The sequence below is a fragment of the Corvus cornix genome, chromosome 4, assembly GCF_000738735.6.
Source record: "Corvus cornix cornix isolate S_Up_H32 chromosome 4, ASM73873v5, whole genome shotgun sequence".
NCBI classification, from domain to species: domain Eukaryota; kingdom Metazoa; phylum Chordata; class Aves; order Passeriformes; family Corvidae; genus Corvus; species Corvus cornix.
Genome location: NC_046334.1, coordinates 19829445 through 19850093, shown reverse-complemented (window position 1 = coordinate 19850093; position 20649 = coordinate 19829445). Strand labels below are relative to the sequence as shown.

General features: G+C 41.3%; 1 protein-coding gene across 2 annotated transcripts in view; it reads right to left on the bottom strand.

Annotated features, from left to right (window-relative positions):
* Positions 1 to 20416, bottom strand: part of GRID2 (glutamate ionotropic receptor delta type subunit 2) — a 693323-nt gene extending 672907 nt beyond the window's left edge. The window contains exon 1 of one of the 2 annotated variants that reach the window (XR_005601815.1): positions 20132 to 20316. Coding sequence is in view for 1 of the 2 variants with exons in the window: in XM_039551427.1 (XP_039407361.1) it covers positions 20132 to 20219 (88 nt within the window). In the remaining variant the exon portion in view is untranslated. Of the gene's footprint in view, positions 1 to 20131 lie in introns of both variants that reach the window. The other variant, XM_039551427.1, reaches the window with a different exon arrangement.
* Positions 20417 to 20649: the final 233 nt, after the last annotated feature.

Sequence of the window (20649 nt, the reverse complement as noted above, 5' to 3'; positions counted from 1 at the left end):
TACCAATTTAGATAGCAGATATCCATAAAATCAATGTACTTAACTGTTAGTCTGGGTTAAGGCATCCTTAGTAAACACTACAGCATAAAATAAAACAAAATCTTACAAGGAAGATTTTATTAAGCTGTAAAAAAACCCAATGTCCACCCATGTAATTTCTTTGTCTTGAATAAAAAGAAAATAGTAAGTTTGGGGGTTTTTTATTTTTTTAATTTAACTCACCTTGTTTGTTACATTAGTATGTGGGTCAGTCACGGTTCTCTAACCATGAAATTCTTCAAATAATTATTTTTAATCATTTGTTGAAATAGAAGCTATAGTCCATTTTCAGTAATGGTACAAGTAAATCGTCTCTCTCAATATTGCTGGGGGAATGAAATAGTAAAAGTATGTGGTTGCATGTAGCTGTGTAAGTAAATATGTGTATGAACAGTCTAGGAAGAATTCCCACTGCCACACTAAAACATTTTATATATATGCTGTCATCGCCTTGTCAAGATCTGGCAATACCACCTCAGTTACATATTACAGATCTTATCTTTCAGAGGGAACAGAACATTCTGAGTGTGCCTCAGAGTGACATGGAAAAGCTCAAGGCATGGGCTTTTGTTTGTTTTGAAGCTCCAGATTCTGCTTATCTGCTCAGGATGCCCCAGCTTTTCAGTGTTCTCTTATAAATCCTAATAGCTGCAAAATAATATTCTGAAGATAGTGACAGAGCCAGAAATGCTCACTGTTGTCCACACAGTGCAGCAAGATGAATGACTTGCCCAATGTCATGCCAGAATTAGTGGAAATAGCAAAAAACAAAGGAGTCTCCTGAGTGCAAGTCAAGTGCTTTAACCACAGCATTATTCTTACATCTAAAGTGCACTGCTAATCGGACCTTGCTTGCTCAGAAAATATTCCTAAAGCTGAAGGTCTACTGTGAGTGCTAACATTTCTTCCTATTAATATTTTAAATAGGATTTGACTATTCAGCCAGCATAATAAACAATACAAATCTTCCTAAAATGTGAATTCATGCTTAACACTTAAGACTTACAGTTGTTGGGTAACTTTAAAAAAAACCTGCTTTTACTCAGCCTGGCCTGAAATGAAATACCATAAAATTATCCATTCTTTTAAAAAGCCTTGCAGATGAAGAATCTGAATTACTTTAAACTGAGCTGTGAAATGCATGAACTTCTCAGAGCTTATTCAAACTTAATCCCTTTAAATATTTGAAGTATACAACGTTGCAAACCTGTCGACTTCAGTGTGAAAATAAAGGAATACAAATACAATATGCTTTATACTTGTACCCCTCAGCCACCTGTAAAAAGGCAAATACAGATCTAATAGGAAAAGACAATTAAGGGGAGTTTGCTGCCCTTAAGAGACACAACTGGAGATACTGACACATGCGCTTATAGGACAGCCAGATGAGAAAGATGAATCCCAAATTATAGAAACTCCACACAAATAAGCAGGGCAGTAGGACATCCTTCAGAACACAGCAGTGGATGTTTTTGGAATCACAGAAAAGGTGAAGCTGACCAAGGGGTGGTACACAAGTAAGGACATGCAGAGAAAACACTCATCTTGGATGCAGACTGCTCAGTGGAACAATGCATAATTTTTTTTTTTCTTTTCTGCTCAGGAAACGTGTCTCACCTCTTTTTTTGATTCCTATGTCAACTTTGAGCAGTGGGTGAGGAAACCAACTGATTGCTAGGCTTGTTTCATTTGCTGTACATATCCTGCAGGCTGCACATCAATTTAGTGGTGCCCCTCTTTCAAAACCACACAATGTTTTGTAGCAAGCTGTTCTGTTAACTATTAGGGCATCTTCAATTATTATTTCCAATAGAGAAGTTGCTCTCAAAATTACTTTTCTGTTTCAAAATCTTGGTAAGAAGAAAAAAAGGTGTGAAATTAAAGATGATTTTAAGGCCCACCTGAAGTACAGACATTAATTCAAAAACAGATGTGTACTTCTCTGCCCTAACACTTGCTCTGCCGTGTAGAATAAATGACATTGTTTTAGTTAACCTGTTCTTTGGTGGACTTACAATGTTGTAGTGTTCTACGTCAGAGAAAAAACAAACACATAATCCTCTGGTAGTTCAGGAAATCATCTAAAATTTTCAGGTTTAGGCTTTCAAACTGGATATTTCAGGTTCTAATTGAAAGTAGTGCAGCAAATGCAAAATAGAGCAATTCCTTCAGATAACACGTTTACCTGCAACAGCAGATAAGAATATGTAAAAAAATAAACAGTTTGCTTCCTATTTGTGGGGAGATGCATTTACAGTGCCTTTTGAAACACTGTCATAATTGCCTTTACACAAGCTAGAACTTGGCTGCTTTCATAAATAAACATATATATTTTTAACTTGCTCCCAAAGCCCCAGTTTCTGCCCATAACAGTAGCAATCCACATCAGCACTTTCCACCCTCCAGTAAAACTGAGCGAATACTCCAGCTCCATCACTCACAATCATCTTGGAAGCATATCACAGAATAAGCTCATTGCTTGCATCCAAATTTTGCCTTCCTAAAATAGAATAGCTTGTTCTAGTCATTGATGCAAAAAATACATTTTTACAACCAACAGTTGTACAGGAAGCTTCAAAGCTCTCAGCTGAAATGGTATCACTGGCATTGGCCATGCAGATACAATGCAGCACAAGGCAGAGCTCTGCCTGAAGAATGCGAACACAGCAGACAAGGCAAAAGGTGTTCAGTAAGGGGATATATTTCTCCCCGTGGAAAAGAGAGGTTCAACAAGTCAAGGCAATAACTGAACAGGGTGCAACACTAGCTCATACGGAGCCCTGATGATCCCATTTTGATATCATTGTCAATCATTGCATGTGTTCCTCCAGATCAGGAAAGAGTCCAAAACTGAATTCAACTTTCACAAATTCTAATCTTATTCCTTAAGTATAAAACTACTGTTTGTCTCCTTTCCTGTTAGCCATAATAAGAATAAGGCATGGAATAGAGGATATACAGTTGTTGCCCTGAACAGATGTCAGTGTAGTCCATCTTGTTCTGTCTTTAGCAGTTGACAGTAATCAATGTTTCAGAAACACTGAAAATTAACTTGCTTCTGAATAAGGCTTTTCCTGTTCAGACAAAAACACTTAAAGTAATACAAAATACCAGAAGAGTAATAGGAATAATGTACCAGTGGGATTCCCACCTATGTTTAAACCTGAATGTGAATTTTCCCTGGTCAGTCTTCCTCAATTCACACATACATTACTGAAAGGCTGCTTATGAGTATTGGCAGCTACTAATGCCTTTGCATAAAAAAATGCAAGGCAGTAGTTGATGGGAGAGAGAAGGAAAGGATAAAAGGACAAGAAGGAATTACATAAATATAGAAGATATGATCCGAAGTCCAATAAAGTCAATTGAATGATTCATGCTGATTTCAGAAGTCATGAGAGACGGAGTCTGAAAACACAGAAAATAGATTTCAAGCCCAATGGTGGGCATGCTCTTCCTCCAAAAGTTTTACAACAGAGGACATAATGATTTTATCTAAAAGAATCATCTATAAGAAGATAGTTATAGCCCATTTTGTTTCCTTTTAAATGGCTCTGGCAGCTTTTTCTAACATGTGATATGAAAAATATTTTCTTTTATTTCCCCCCACATTATGTCCTAAAAAATGGTTCTATCCACACGCACTCTGGTCTGTCAGACTGCATTAGTGGCTCCACTACCACAGCCCTTGGGAATGATGAAAATAATGTCAGCTAGGAATTACATGCCCTGCTTGAAAAAAGGTGCATCAGTGACTACTTTGAAAATCTACTTAGCCCTTCACCGCGTTCCAGTTAGAGATGAGAAAAGGAACATGGCCAGCAGTCTTTATCCTGATGACCGTTCCAGCAGGAACTATCACCAAGAAAAGAATTAATACAGGATTAAAGCTCCATTTGAACCAAGCAACAAGTTCAAATGCACACTATGGTCAGACAGTGAGAGGGGACAATAACACATTCGTTCAGATCTTTACAGAATAGAAAAAACCTAAAGTCTGAGAATATTTCAAGGCTGTAGTCAGTCTGCAGCACCAGCAGTCTGCAAAAATACTGCTTTGCATGACATAAAAACAAATGCATCAAAAATCCTTTGTTGTGTCACTGCAAAAACTTCTTGGCTGCACAACTTAGTGTTATCAATTAGAAAAAAACCCCTGAGCTTCTCTATCTGCTCTTCACTTTAGATTACATATAAATGCAGCTCAATACAGACTATACATCGAACATGACCAAGGAATTCAGGTACTGTGCCCAGCCAAGTTAGCTCTAGGATCCCCAAACCAGTGTCATTTATATCATGCAACCAGCAAGAACCTAGAAATCCTCTTTTACAAGGAGCAGACTGATAAATAAGCAATTTAACTAGGATTTTTTTGCTCCAAATATTGTGTAGTGCTAATAAATATAATCTGTCAGCACAGATGGGGAAAAATAAGAAGTAACAGAAGCAGAAATATTTCCCAAATAGTTTCAGGCTAAAAGAATTATTGAAGCTTTCTTTTGCCTTTTTGGTAACAAAGATACAAGAGCATTGTCCTGGGGCATGAGACCAAGTAAATGAAGCTTATGGGAAACAAGACACCAAGATTACAAAAACTTCACCATGGACTGCTTTCTACTACACACTTTTTGCAGACAGCACATCAAACAGATCTATCATCTCGGATGCTCTCACCCCAACATGGGTACTTAGCAATGCTATTGGATGAACAGCACTAGGGAACACAATTTGCCATTTAGCTACAAATTTCAGTGACAACTCTTGCCTTAAAGCTGCTGCCTCAGAAACTTCTCCATTTCCTCCCTACCATTTTGCCAGATCTCAACATAAATATGCTTGCATGCCAATACACAGTCATTTCATCTCAAACGTATGGATCTCCATAAATACAGGTTTTTGCAACATAGGTACTGTGACAATAAATATCATTGCTGGTATCAACTTCTGTCTGGAGGGAGTGACCCAAGACATGCTGAAGAGAGAACTTGCTAGAAGTACCTGCTAAGGAGCAGAGAACTCTCCACTTTGTTGGCTTCAACCCTTGGCATTTCAAGAGCACAGGAAACTGCTGGCATGCAGGTAAAGCCTTAACTGCCCTCTGGAAGTGGTTTCTGTGATAGGAAAATAAGGGGAAGCGTGGGATGGGATGAGAGAATCTTGTTGGGAATGACATAGGTAGGCAGCTGTATACACAAAACAGGATAGTCAGGGGTGGCCAGGAGCACATCCAAGCTGTTTTGGTGAGAAGATAAGGAAAGGAGGAGAACCTTACACCTGCCCAGCTATGAGCTGGTTTAGCTACCATGAGTGGCTCCTCATCAAACTGTATCAGGATACTCCTGTGCGAGCTCACTCTCAGATTTGTGCCATTTAGACCCAGAACACTTTTAGCCAGGCTACTCTACCTTTTGCCAATCACACTTTTAAAAAGACACTTGCTTATTTACAAATATAGGTATGTACAGAGGAGGATTCGCAGTAAGGACTATGTTTCTGAGCACTTCTAGAATTTTTTTTTAAATCCCACAAAACACCTCTCTGCACAGCTTTAAGAAAATTCCAATGATTCTAAAGGAAGAAGCAGACAATAAATGTGTGCCTTGCACAGCACTTTACCATTTTTATACTCAATCCTGGAGGCAAAATTCATGAAGTCCTGCAACAAATCACCAACCACCTTTTCCCTTGCTCCTTACTCTTTGGTGCTAGAACAAGTGCTTCCTTTCCTTGCTCCTGGTGAAATCAGTCTCATTCTTCATCAAGATGCTGGGAACTAGAGGGATCAGTGAAAAGACAGCTGCTAGAAATTGCTTTGAGTCCTTTCAAAAATAATGGATTCATGAGGTAGAGATTGGCCTCCTTAGCCCTATCACGAGTTACTTCTTAATAAATTTCAGTTCCTGCTCATATGTGCTTTGAATCTGTCAGTATTGAAACAGTTTTAAAAGGCAAGATAAACATTTACATACAAGGAGACAAGCAGTGAAACTGATGTGGGAATGTATCTGGCTTCGTTCTCATGCAGGTCACCATGTGACAGACCCAGCAAAGATTACTCAGCACCCAGTCACAAAAAACAGTGATCCCTTCAAGGGGCAAGTTTATTGACTGACAACTGTGGGCTGGGCAATTCTATTTCATCGGCCATTATTCACTGTAAATGTGTGAAAAATCCATCTGGTTTTATTTCTCTGTATACACCAGATATGAATGGAAAGAAAAACCTGTCTAAGCAAAAAGTAAGAGCGTGACAAGAATACACTTATGGTAAGACCTCATTCTCACAGTTCAAACAGTCTCTGTTCCCTCTGCCTCACACAGAGGTTTGCTAACACAATAGAAAATGGCTCTCTGTACTCCCTCTCACATCAGATAAACCAAAATACCACTCAGTGATAGTACAAGACAACATAGTTGCTTGAACTGAGTAACAGACAGACAAGAAATCTTTCATTCATCCTGGATTTACAGTTACTTGTCTCAAACAAGTAACTTTATGGGTAATCAGCCTGTCTACATGAAAAACAAGGAAAGCAGCGTGGGTTTCTGAGGGGCATTTTGGAAGAGGTGAAAATCTTTACACCTAAAATAACAAGTGAAAGACCTGACTCCTCAAACACACAATCAGTTCCAGTTGTACTTCCAGCATGGAAAAAATAATACAAAAGAATAATGCAGGGTAGAACTGGTTTATAACTGAGGAGAATTTGACTTAGCCAGTCTTAGCTACATGGGCCACGTGGCTGTTGCACCAATAGGCCTATGGACATACAGTACCTGTACCTCAGCAGGAAATGCTGATGAAGATTATTTCAGCTAAAAGAATATGAGATATGATCTATTTCTGTGCAAAGCAAGCTAAGAACATTAGTTATAATCCATGCAAGACTATGAATAAACAAAACTCAGCAAATCCTTCTAGGAGGAGGAAGAGAAAGACACGAAAAACGCTTCCACTTGGCCACATTTTGCCTTTTCTTCTCAAATGGAATTTTTATAAAATGCATCTTCTAATATGGATCTTCAAAATCCTTCCTAAAATAGACAATCCAACAGCTACTTGTAGTCTGTCATTACTAGATTTCTCTTCTTACTCCCTTCTTTAAATACTGTGCAAGATTTGGCTGTTTGCTAATATGAGTGAAGTAGCTTTATTACTATCACAGAAAACATTTCCTAACAGATACCAGTAAGTTAGACTGGCTTTTGGAATAGGTTTAAAACTGGTCAGACCCTCTTCCTACCAGAAGCTGAATTACTTCTGCATATTCAGCTGAGAGAAATCTAGGGATGGAGATGTTCTGGTACCAAGAACATTTCCAGCCACAGCTCACACTCTTCAGTGCAGCTCAACTTCCACATGCAGAAAGGGCTGAGTGTTTAGGTGGTGTCCAAAACCCCATAGGAACACTGAACAAAGAACTGTTTCTCAGTCCACAAAAGTTATATTATAAGGAATGAAGCTTTTTACATACCCATGGGGAACACACTCCCTTGTTGTTTTACCGTGCAAACTGTATTTTTAGTTACCACTGAATTCTTGCTGTGATGAGAAGTGGTTGTAAATAAAAAGGATTCTGCTTCAAAACTGGGGACCAAGCTGGAAACAGTTAGAAACAGGCACCATTCTAGTCATATACCACAAATATTTACTCCTTTATGTGAGCTGAGAGTGTGACACAAAATCTCTAGAAGTCAGTGGTCCCCACAAAGAGTTTGTGACTTCCTGAACTAAAATACTAATTTAGAGTTAGACTTTTCTTCATGCCGTGACTCCTCTGCTCTTTCTGGGAATTATGGAGATTTTTAAATAGTACTAATTCTCACTAGCAGATGGTAGTAGCACTTTGTCAGAGCATTATTACATTTAAGTTAACACTTTGGAATTTTAATGCAACGGCTCCAAGACTTACTTCTCAAACCCCTCCATAAAAGGGCCATTTCAAAGCTTACATCTACGACTGCTGCCATCCACTGGCTTCAATCCATTTTAAGAAGTAGCCTTTGAAATAGCAATATTAAAAAATGATAAAATACTTCCAAATCTAAAACGGTCAGGGGGAATTTGTGAAATGAACCGCAACAAGGAACCTCTGTTGTATTACCAAAGCAATGCCAACAACAAAATACATCTCCATGGCCCTTACTCCTGAACCTCTTTCAAAAAACCCAAATGCTGGTTATTTCTGAGGAGCAGGCATTTACTCATTGCAGATGCCTGGAGGTGAGAGCAAAAGAAATCAGCACATGCTTGTTCTGAAGGGAGGATTAGTCAGAATGAAGGGATGAGGGCACCGGGGATGATTCCAACAGCTTCCAAATCACCAACACCAGCAATTTCAATATTCTATTTGTTACTCCAAGTTTCTGGTACAAAATGACGCAAGGACCTTGTTTATAGAAAGTTAGCCCCTCTCTCCCTTTCATGTTCTCTGTGGAAGTCTGTAAACCTAGTATTTTCTGAAAACACTTGTACTCCTTACTTGACACAACACAAAGAGCCAATTAATTCTAGCCTCAGGGACATTTGGCAGTCTTACAAAAAATGGGGGGAAAAATGCATCCCTTTAAAAAAATGCTAAAAACCTCCAACCCCACAGTACTTTAATGAACAGACTTTTTTTTCTTTTTTTTTTTTAATGACTAAATCCTAAGATGATTTTCAGCAATAGCAGTTTCCAAATGCTATCATTATCTACCTTCCCCTGAGGAAGTATTTACCTCCTCCTTCCACACATCGTTCCCTGTTGTTAGAAATCATTGACCTCAAACAGAAAAATATTTTAAAAAACTACTATCCCAGTTCTTAATGTGTCTCATTTACAGGAAACACAAGCCAGTGGCTGTGCCTTTACTGCCTTGAATGGGGGTTGGACAAGGAGGATGTTGACAGAAAACCAGACCAAATGAGGACATATGCCACAAGATAAGTGTGAAAGGAGATCCACTCACCACTCTGGAGCTTCACTGAAGAAAGATGTAACTTTTAAAGCAAGCTATGCAGCTATTTGAGATGAGGAGAAAACTAGCACTCGCCCCCTCATTCCATGAAAGTCACGGCAGGCTTTGCATCCAGAAGCTGCATTATTTACCCTTTCCTTCCTTCCTAAATTAGGTCAAAAATCAATGGAGCAGAAGCTGTGGCTGTGTGCATCCCTTCCTCCTACTCACCAGCCACAGAAGCTGAGTTTAAAAGGAGGCATGGTACAGACCAGCCTATGAAATAAAATGCTAAGATAATGCTGAGGCACAGGAAGGTACAATACTCTTGGAGTTACCCTGGGAGGAGAGGAGTGGAAGATGACACCTCAGTACTCATTGTTTGCATCTGTGTACAACAGTATTAAACAATACAAAGGTAAAATGGATCTCACTTTTCTGCCAAATAACCAGGTACAATTATTGGCTGAAAAAACTCAAAAAATTAAGGTCTACCACACAAACCAAATGCTGTATGGTAAAAGCTATAGAGGCTAGACAGTGAGAAACAATCCCATTTTCTAATGTATAATTTAGTTTCTTTAAAACTTAATATTATCTCCTAGCTATATTGTTCTCAAAGCATCATTTGCATTATATTATTAATCTTTTCGGTAATATTTGTGCCATTCCAGTCCCTCGCTCCTTTGGATTTCCCAACTTTTCTCATATGCATAGGCATATAGCCCTCCCCTACAAGGCCTGTCCCAAACATAAAGCCCAGTCTCCAAACATAACATTTCCTGCTATTCCTTGAGTACAGGCATCCTGTACTCTTACAGAGATAGGCTGCCCATCATGCGTGCCAACCCCTCCAAATGTTTCCTGCATCCCTTTACCACCCAGCCAACTCCCACCACTGCTAATCCCCTTATAAAGCTCCCACATAGAAGGCACCACCAGAACCCTGCCCATAGTGGTCCTGCTCCCAGAGCATCTCTGTGGCAGAGAACACGTATTTTTTTCTGGCCCGCTCCCCTCAGCCATTTTATTTGACATAGGCCCTATACGCTTTGCAATGACACCAAAAATGGCAGAACTTTTTCAAGTAAATGAGTGTTTCTCATGTATCTCCAGGATGCAATCCAATTCCATAACAGGAGAGCTACTTCCAGGAGTTGGAAAATCATTTCTCGAGATTGTTTCAATAATATTTCCATAGCAATACAAAAGCTTCGCAAGACTTCCAAATGAGGCTGCAGATACTTTCAGAATAATTGACTATATTAAAGTATCTCCTTTAAACAAAGTAGGGAATTTTGCAACATATATAGTTCCACTTTCCCAAGAAGGGGTTTTCTCCTCCTACCTGGTCTTCCAAAACTGTACTATGAAATATTTGTCCAAGTGAGACAGAGAGTGAGAGTGGGCATATGCATAACCATGCATTACCTCCTGTACTAGGTAAACTCAGAGTAACATGGTGGCAGCTGATAAGGTAATGATTGTTTCTATTTGGCCAATTTAATCAGTGTTACTGGCAATAACATATTGTAGGTAATAATTATAAACACATTGCTGCCCTTCATTTCTTGTCAACTCTTTCACCTCACAGCCCCAGATCAGGAAATTTTGATACCAGCCACACAGCACCTGCCCTGACAGGACATCCCTGTAGATATTTCTACCTGCTTTCATCCCTTTGTACCCAAAGCGATCATTCACAAACATGAATGAGTGAATCTGCCTCTCAAAAGACACACAAGTCTCCAGGTGTACAAACCAAGTCGCAGACAGATCCAAGCCCTCTCTTTCACTTCATCTTCAAATCTCCTGACAGCCAACTTTTTGTTTCATATTTGTACAACTTCCAGCACGGTGGGGTGTCATTTCATGATTTGTATTCACGTTAGGCTTCCTGCCTGCAAGCAAAAAGCCTCCCGAATCTTCGTGTTGTTACTTAAGGTGGAAACTAATACCATCCCAAATTAAAGAAAAATCCAGTCAAATACTTTCAATAAGAATGTTCTTCTGACTACTGAAAAAGTACCTATTTATATATTCTATATGCATACATTAATACATACACAGTGCTTTCTATCAACCTGTAGCATGGAGCTAGAATATCTCCAGAATAGTAAATCTTTAAAGATGTTTCTAGCAAATAGATTAGTGGACATACTTCAATACTCTTCAGCCTATTTATTCCCAAAGTGGAGAGCTGAAGGAAGACTACCTTTAAGAATAAAAACCAACTTTTCGAAGTGTATTTGTCTCAAAAAAACGTCAAATAAGTGGAGTTCCAAGGAAATTTCCAGAGAAAAAACAGTTTTATCCGTCCAAATAACAAATATTTGTGTTATGTTATGTTTCACTTTTTTCTTCCTGGACATTAAAAGCAGATATTTAAGAGCATAGAACAAAGTGACCATCACAACTTCTTGCCACGAGCCTGGAATGTGAGAAAGAAACTAATAAAAACAATGAAAGGGAGAAATTAATGTGTTTTAATAAGACCTAAAATAGCTATCGTCTTTCCACAGACCACGCTGTACACTGGCCACACACTGCCACTACTCTACAGTGGCTTCACTGAGCAAGAAATATCTTTTCTACTGTCTTTTTCCCTTTAACAACTCTCTAGTACATGAAAAGGTTTTAAAATATTTCTCAAATGTTTAGGTTGAACACTATAAAGATGGCAAGAAGGCAAAGGATATACAAAAAGAAATATCCTTGCTTAATAGTGTATGGTCTGGAGATACCCCCATTGTGTGCTTTTAGCCCAGGGTACACTGCCAGACAATTTTAATAGTGATTGTAATCAGCGAGGTAACTCTGCAGTAGTGTCCTGGCACCTGAGAAATACAACTGACATCTTCAAAACATCCCAAAGGCTCAGGAGGCTGAGCCTGACTGAGATGAGTTCCTGCATGCTTTAAAACCAAAGCAATTTACTGTCTGTCATCAGGTCTAGGTCCCAAACAGAGGTCTGGAGTTGGCATCCCAAGGCAGGGAAACCTGCCCTGTACAAAGTTTCATTTCGTTATTTAAAAATGCGTTTGCAAAATTGTTTTATCTGTATACATTAAAATTAGGCACAGCAAATCCAGGCCTGGCATTCAGGTCTGCTGTTCTGCCATCCTCTGCTCTCTCCAGAGCTATCATCCGGAGCTCCTTTCCACAGCACTGGCGTGGTGCTGTTTGATTTTGATTTATCACAAGTGAATTATTATAATGAAATCACCAACTCGATTTAAGCCTCTGAGAAAGATATGGTTGGACTAACAAAAAATTGTTCTGCAAAACAAGCAATTATTGTTAGGTTCACTGGATATTGGCCTTAGCAATCCAACTGATTACAGAAAGTTAATGTTTTAAAAAGCAATGAAAAAAAAGGTATTAAATCCTTTAAAGCTGCATGAAAGGCTCCAGGAGGAATTTTACAGTTATTTTCACTGCATATTTTATTAGATATGTGATATTTTATTCATGGGTAAAGCAAATAAAACAATTAGGAATAATTAGCATTTCAGCACAGAGTGTTATCTAATACATTAAAATACACATCTAATTCTTCATTTAAATTCTGTATCCTCACATTTTCCCCTTTCCGGTTCAGAACTTTTCCATTGAGCATAGCATTTACAGGAGCATTATATAGCTCCTAAAGAAATAGAAACAGACAGAACTAGTGGCTTTTGCCTTTGATATCTTATTTTCCTCCCCTCCTTGCATTTTTACTCATTTTCTTTTTCATTTTCCTCTTGATTATACAGCTTGTCAGATAAACCAAGCATAACTTTCAAGAAACTTTTTCCCTTTCGTCTTTTCCACCCTACTCCCCCATCATTTTACAACTAATGTGTGTAATGGAAATCTACTTTAAATCTAACCCTGCTCTTACAAATCCATCCAGTTTACAGTTGACTAAAACTAGAGTAATTGCCTCTGTACCACCTCTTCCACCATAACTTTAATGCTATACAGAAATGCTGTAGTTACTGTATTATCCTTTCTCATTAAGTAAGTGTCACTTTTTATGAGGGCTTTTCTTTCTTTTTATTTAATGCAGCACTTACAGCTCTCACAATATCCTTTCCTTGAGCTTTTGTGGTTAGTCCCAGACCAAAGCAGGAAGAAGTCTCTCCAGCTGAAGTGCACTCTGCGGTACAATACAGAACACAAAATACCTCCTTCTCTGAATTAAGTATATTATCACTGAAACTAGGACATAAATTCTGAACCTTACAAAATTACAGCACTGCACAATATCAAACATGCTCCCTTGCCAGGTTTCAGAACTGTCATCCAAACACCAGCACATTTCATTTACTAGCCTTCAATTTCAGCCTGTGTCCTCCATATTAGAGAGATCACTTATGACTCTCCAAGTCACATAAGCCTTTATTAATTATAGTGGTTGCAGACACAAGAGAATCTTTCCCTTACTCCACCAGCTCTCACAACTGCTTGGCAAGCAATAACCAGAAACCAAAGCCTGACTCCTGTATTGAAGAATAGCAGAGGAAACTGCCCTGACGGTGCTCATGGGAAATCCAGACAGACACATGTTCCTCACCCACTCCTCCTCCAAATGCTTGCATATCAGTCTTGGTGTTTAAATTGCTATGACAAGAACACAAAACTACATCCTGCCTCTGTGGGGGTGACAACAGCACTTCCTCTTCTCCTCGTGCTGCTTCAGATGGACAAGCCAGCTTAAAGCTGTGCCCAGAAGGCTTTGCCCAGGCCTTCGTTACCTGGTATTGAGGATGGATTAACTAGCACTGCACCAAACTTATCCATTTAGCACATATTCCACGCCACATGTCACACTGCACTCCCTCAGTATTGCACCTTTTCCAATACAGTCTTCTAGCCCAGATGAGCGAGGAAGCCACGGTCAACACTACTCCGGAAAAGGCCAACGAAACTCATTTTGGTAACTACTGCAAGCAACAGGCCAGCAACTATTTCCTCACAGACATAATACATGATGCAGGAAGATAATGTAACACCACAGAAGGAGAGGAAGTGCATCTGTATGCAGGAAGCCCAGTAGGAAGCCAGGGACTACACCACCAGCCTTGGGTACAAAACACCTCAAAGAAACATGAGCTGTCATGACCAGCTCCCAGCCACTCTGTCAGGTTGCCAACAACCTGCCTGTTATGCTTTACTTTTGTGCTGTGACAGTCATGCTCTTGGCACTTCTAGATAGCACAAACTGTATCTGAGGCTCTCATAAATGGGTGTGAGCATGACCAGAGCTATGAACTGGACTGTAAGGTCTATAGGATGCGCAGGTGTGGAGCTGCCCAAGTTCTGACATGCATGCCAAGCCTGAATCTGAAATTAAAGTTTTCTTCAAAATTTCAACAGCTTAGATAACAACTTACTTCTTCTGGAATTCAAATCTAAATGAAAAAACAAGAAGAAAAAAAAAAGCAACAAGTGAATTTGCAGACGCAGAAAGGTATCTGAATTTGCCTCATTACCAATGTATTACCTGAAATCAACCTTTGGCACATACCACCATGTATCATAATATATGTGCAAAACAGGTTTTCAAAGTTTGATCATTTTCTTATAATTGCTCAAAATACTTGAATACTACTTCCTTTTCTTATTGGTCGCTTGTAAGCCCAAACATCAATGGTAATTATCTGTGTCTAGTAAGTTTGTGAACATTAAAGATACAAAACAAAATATGTTTGGAGAGAGTGTAGATGGAAAGAGTGTTACCATGTTCTCATATATAACCCAGGTAATTAAGAAAATTAATTAGAAACTGATAGCCAAAGAGAACTACTCTTACACATAAACTGTTTTTAAAACCTTTTTTCACTGTGCTGAAAAAAAAAATCAAGCAATGGAGTAGCAGTAAACAAAGGGTTAAAAATACAAACCTCAACTCAAAAGGCAAAAGCCTCCAATAAATTTCAGCCAAAACCAGGCTGTCATGGCAGATTATAGATAGCTATACGTCAAATGGAAGAAAATAATGTAAGTTCAAGTCTATATCTAGGGAGTAACCTAATGGCTTACAGAAGTCATCTCTTGCCAATGCCACTTGCTTTACAGGGCCAGGGAGTGGAAGAGAACCATACTTAATGCCTTTGTTCATTAAGTTAAATGAACCTTAGTTGGTAGGTTTATGCAGTCACAGTCTTGAAAGATTTTTCTCCAGTGTGTTTTTTCAAAGATGGCATTGTGAGAATAAAGGCTCAGTGCATCCCTAAGTACTCATGTGAAAGCACAGAGTAGCAGCAGTGATTGCCATGTCAGACATTTGTTAGGGCACCACTTGAAAACGGATGGTTGATTTTTTTTTTTTTTTTACTCTGCCTTTATCAAGGACAAGGAACCTGATATAACACTACAAGTTATTTAAGAACATGAAAAGGAGCTGCCTGCTGTGGTCAGCAATCCACAGGCTCAGCTTAAAATCTTTTGAAGTCAACTAAGCAACTCACCTGGATTATGACAGACTCTGGATCAGGCCCTGAGGATGACTAAGAAACACTCCAGAAAGCAGTGACACCTAATGGCAAACATGCTTTTGGATGATGGCAAATCCTAATCCATGGCATGCAAAGTCATCCGTCTTTAGCTACAGAGTAACTAACACACTTCACAGGGACTGTAACACTACCACAAACCTAAGCACCTGGGAAAGTGTTTCAGAAATAACGCACGTAGAAGCAGAGAGTTTGTCACGCCGGCTGAGCATTTAAGTAGAACACAGTTACTAATAGAACCTCCTGGCTGCTCAGCCCCAGCACGCTGGGTTTCCAGATCTACACTCATATGTGTGTTTAAAATAAACAAGTAACCTTCCCACACCCTAGAGCAAGGAAAACAGGGACCTGAGTGCTCCTCTGTGGACACTGCAGGCACACAGAGATTTATTTGTTTTTAATAAATCTGTTTTGCTTGTTTGTCCTGTGCTTTACAAATGTATGTGAGAATACTGTAATGAACAGTTAGTGGCATACACTACATACCTCCTAATGAGGCTTCACCAACAGCACAGCAAATTAAATCCCCATTACCAATTCACAACACAACCCAAGCTGCATTGTAGCACATCAGCTTACAAGAAGAAACGTGGACGTGCATACCACCAAGCAACAAGAATCCCTTTCCCTTACAAAAAAAAAAAAACAAAAACATTTTAGTCACCACTAATATCAAGAGGAGAAACAAGCAATAGACCCCATGTTGGAATTGCCTTGATATTATTAACTATGGTACAGAAGAACTTAAAGGTACGAGCCAAAGCTAAGGACCCAGCAATATAGGGAACTTGTCCAACACAAGGAATGCAGCAATCCTGGCCTACAAAGTCTAAAAGCTGAGACGAGTGAGGTAAGAGCAGAATTAGTTTTCTCTCTCAGAAAAAAAAAATATTGTATATAAAAATATATATATTAAAAACAGATGTATAATTATATGTAGAAGCATATATAATATATATATAACTGTATCTTACATATATTTATGAATTTCCCATTAAAAATAAAAAAGCCAAGGGCAGTAAACTGACTGTGTATGACTGAAGTTACTGATAAACATGAAAACCAACTTGAAGTAATCAGGGAGGCTGAACTAGATTAATTAGCCTTCAAAAATACTTTAGTGTATTTTTTCAGCAAAACTTTTGTACCACACAATGTGACTGCTGCCCTAGGTGTTTTTGCAGCACCTAAAACACACATATCTGCCTATATGTTTCTATAGGCACAATAGGAAATCCATAAGTGTGTACATATCAGGGGAAAATAATGAGCACAAAGTACAAGATATAAAAGCATGAGACTATCAGCAGTAGAAGATATAAAGCATATGCAAACTGTGCAGTTGACAAGGAATGCCACCTAATCCCTGCTTAATTAAAACACTCTTCTAAACTCCTGTTTAGGGAGTGAGGAGTGTGGGACGACTGATGTATGAAGAAAATATCAGGCAGCGTGGCTAATCTCAAAGACTTGGGAGCTTTCGAGCTACATAAATCAGAGCGACTTTTTGAATAGCCTCATAAAACACAGAATCATTACCATTCCACTCACGACTTTCAGATTCTTCCTACAGCATACAGATCATTAGGAAACTTCTAAGCAATCAAGTAATGTGGGACTGATGAAATTACTCAATCAATGCACGGGTTGAGAGAAGCAGCATAATACAGGATTGCACAGTTTTGACATGGTAACCCTGCCCCTCTCTTTTTTATATAAGGGTAAGGAAAATTATAGTGGAGTCGATTCATTTCACCATTTTCACAAGAGAGCTTAATGTAGTCTTTCTGAACTGCCAGTTCCTATTTATAATAGCAGGGCAGCAGAAACGTACAGACTACAAGCAGCTCTACCGATGTTTACAATATGACACAGGAAAACCTTTCTTTTTTAAATGTGCACATTTACATACACACAGACCTGCTCTAATGATCAAATTAGAAACTGCACAGAAGACAGGAATATGAAAAAGCACTATCATAGATGGGTATCAGTCACCGTATCCCTCCCACTGACATCATCAAGTCATTAATGTCTACTCACTAAATTGTAACATTTTTTGGCATTGTCTAAGAGATGCTTGATAAAATACTTTGAGACAGAAAGAAACCTTTTACAGGAAACACATAAAATAAAACACAGCCAAGTTAAGAGAGTTTGTGCATTATATTGAAAAAAGTATGTACTATTAGGAAAAGGGTATTCACAGGTAGCATGTTATTTCTTATGACCATCTGCCCCTCTCAAACATGGAAAATATTTTCCACTTGAATATCTTAGCACAGCAGAACGAGAAAAAAAGATAATACATTTGTTTGGTCTGTTGCCTAAGGCATCAGTACTCCCTCTGGTAGAATTTCTTTTCCCCTGAACTGAGCATTTTGGTCTTTTCTTTGGCTTTAAGAGTTCTTCTATAGTTAATTTCTTCATAGAGTACCATGCTACTGCTTTTGCTGACTCATTTAAATAAATACAGCTTTTTACTTATGTCTAAATATTTTATGCATAAGTTTATTTAGTAAGAGTGGAAAACAGCAAAAGGGGGTCAGAAGACCAGGTCACAAAATACAGTGGTGCTACTCAGGGCCAAATTTTCATTTGTGAGCTATACAAGTTGGAATATTTAGCTGTGTACCACTTACTGTTAAAACAGTTCTAATTTCAGATCATTTATTTTCAGAGTGTTCGTTTTAGTAGATTTAAAGCTCTGTATAACAGTTACATAGTTTGCCATTTTCAGGGCAACATAAGCCAGTCTATAAAAAGAGTTAATCCCCTTGTCAACTGTACTAATTGTCTCTCAAGACAAATTAATTGTGTGAGAAGCAACTACTTTGGTTTTGCTAGTTTAGGTTGGGTTTTTTTTTTGCTTTCAATGAGGATTTACTGTGTTGATGTATCTAATCACTAACAGCATTATAAAAAAATAAAAAAAGAGAGTTAAAATGTGATGCATTTATCATATAAAACAAGTAAACCAAACAAATTTTCATTAACACATGGGGAGGAAAGCTGCTGTCTCCCCTGACGGTAAAGCAAAGGCATACAGCTTGCCCAGCAGCACTCCTTTAGCCAGGAGGATGGGCGGCAGTGGATTGAAAAGAAACTCATCTGCCACACAGTCAAAATTTCCCCCCAAATTCTAGGACGTGATCGTTTGTTACAAGCTCTTAAGAAAGAAATCCTAAGGCTGTCTCCTAGTGTCGCTTTAACAGTCTACAACTGGGAAGCATTAAAAAAGTCCTTCTCCCTTTAAAAGGAGGGCATAGAGCGCTACCTCCCCTGTGCAATATTTGCTGCTTCAGTCGCACACAGCCAAAAGGACTGACCCCTATAAAGTTGCGGTACCTAAGGGGAGCGGTGGCTTGTGGGCTCGGGGACGGCTACACGAAGGGCTGGTGCACCGCTGCCCAAATATCGGTGTCCTGCAGGAAAGCTCCTGACGGCCGGGCTTTCCAAACACTCCCCGCTTCCCCTTCCAGAGAAACCCGCTACGGGTCCCCACGACAAGCACCGGCAGACATATTTATAAAGCCAGCCCCGGGGAGAGCGACAGCTGCCCCACAGACGGGGCCGGCACCGCCTCAGGAACCTCCCCAAAACCCCGGCGGGACCCCTGCCCCCAAATGCACCTTCCCCGGGGCAGCGCGGCGTCGGCCGCCCGCCCGCCCCCGCTCCGCCTGCGTGCGGTGCCTGCAGATGGGCGAGCGGCCGCGGGGGAAGCGCCCTCCTCTCCTCATTCTCCCATCCCCGCTGCTCTCCCTCCCCGCGCATCCCCGGCCGGCGCAGGGGGGCGACCCGCTCTCGCCAGGCGCGGGAGCGAAGCGCCGCTCGGCAGCGGGGCTCGGCGCTTCCCAGGGATGCGCCCGCCGAGAGGGAGGGCTGGCGTGCCGGAGATGGCTCGGGATAACGGGGAGCGAGGGGGCACGGGCGGCGGGAGTGCGGGCAGCGCCGTGCACCGGCATCACCCGAGCTGCCCCCTGCCCCCGGGGCGGAGGGGAGGCCGCTGCCCTTCCCGAGAGCCGCGTCTCCGGGAGGCGCGCCCGGAGCCGGCGGGGTGGCGGCCGGGAAGGGGGTGCCGGACGGCCAGAGCCCCCCGCCCCCGCAGCCGCCCTGCCCGCCCGCGGCAGGGGAAGCGCTCACGTTGCCAAACCACCTGTTCCGCCGCGGGAGAGGAAGGCGGGATGAGGGGTGTGAAGGAAGAAAAAGTGTGGGGGGTGGGGGTTTTCCGTGGCCGTCTCCGCGGTGTGAGGAACTCGGGGAGGCGTGGGGTCTCCCCCGGCCGAGGGCGAGCCGGGGCAGCGGAAGGCAGGTTGGAGCTGAGGGGAGGTGGGGAGGAACCGAGGAAGCGCCCGAGCCCTGAGCGCCCCTATCATCAGCCTCATCAAAACCTCAAGGTCTAAAGCACATACCCCGCCGCCAAGAAACCTTTACACAGCGCAGTAGGGGAAAAAGAGGACGCCTAAGATCCTGGTTGGAAAGCAGTTATAAGAGGGGACAAAACAACAGGAAAAAAAGCAAGCGATCAAGCGATAAAAGAGAGTAGGGGCAGCGGGGGGAGGGGGAAAGCCTTCCAAGAGAGGGAAGGTTGCAAAGGAGAGCTGGAAAAGTGTCCAGCAGCACCAGCAGGCGCAGCACTCCCTTACCGATATGAATGATTGAATCTGCAATCGCCGCTTTCCAGGTTCGAGTCCAACAGACGGACACGACCAGGATGAGGGAGAAAACTTCCATCTCCTCCAGAGGTCCAGGCTTTACAACAACAGATCTCTTCGCCACACGGTGCGGCCGTGGAGGACAGTGCAGCGCAGGAAGCCCAAGAGTTTGAGGTGCAGCCGGAGGAGCGTGTAAAATCCCGATGGCTGGCGCAGAGCCGCGGCTGGTCAGGGAGCGAGCCCGGGGCTCTAGCGCTTCTCTCCGCGGCGAAACCCCGCGTCACTTCCGCGGGGCTCCTGGGCAGCACCAGAATTGCTGGGAGCGCCGGCAGCAAATCCATCCAGCCCGGGCGCCGCCGCGGGCAGCAGACGCCTCTGCTGGTCAGACAATCCCCATCCTTCCGCTGGGTCCAGGGATCCGCTCGGTCCCGCTGCTGCACAGCAACTTCCAACCCACACCACGCACACGCTCACACACACAGACACACGCACACACACAAGCAGACACG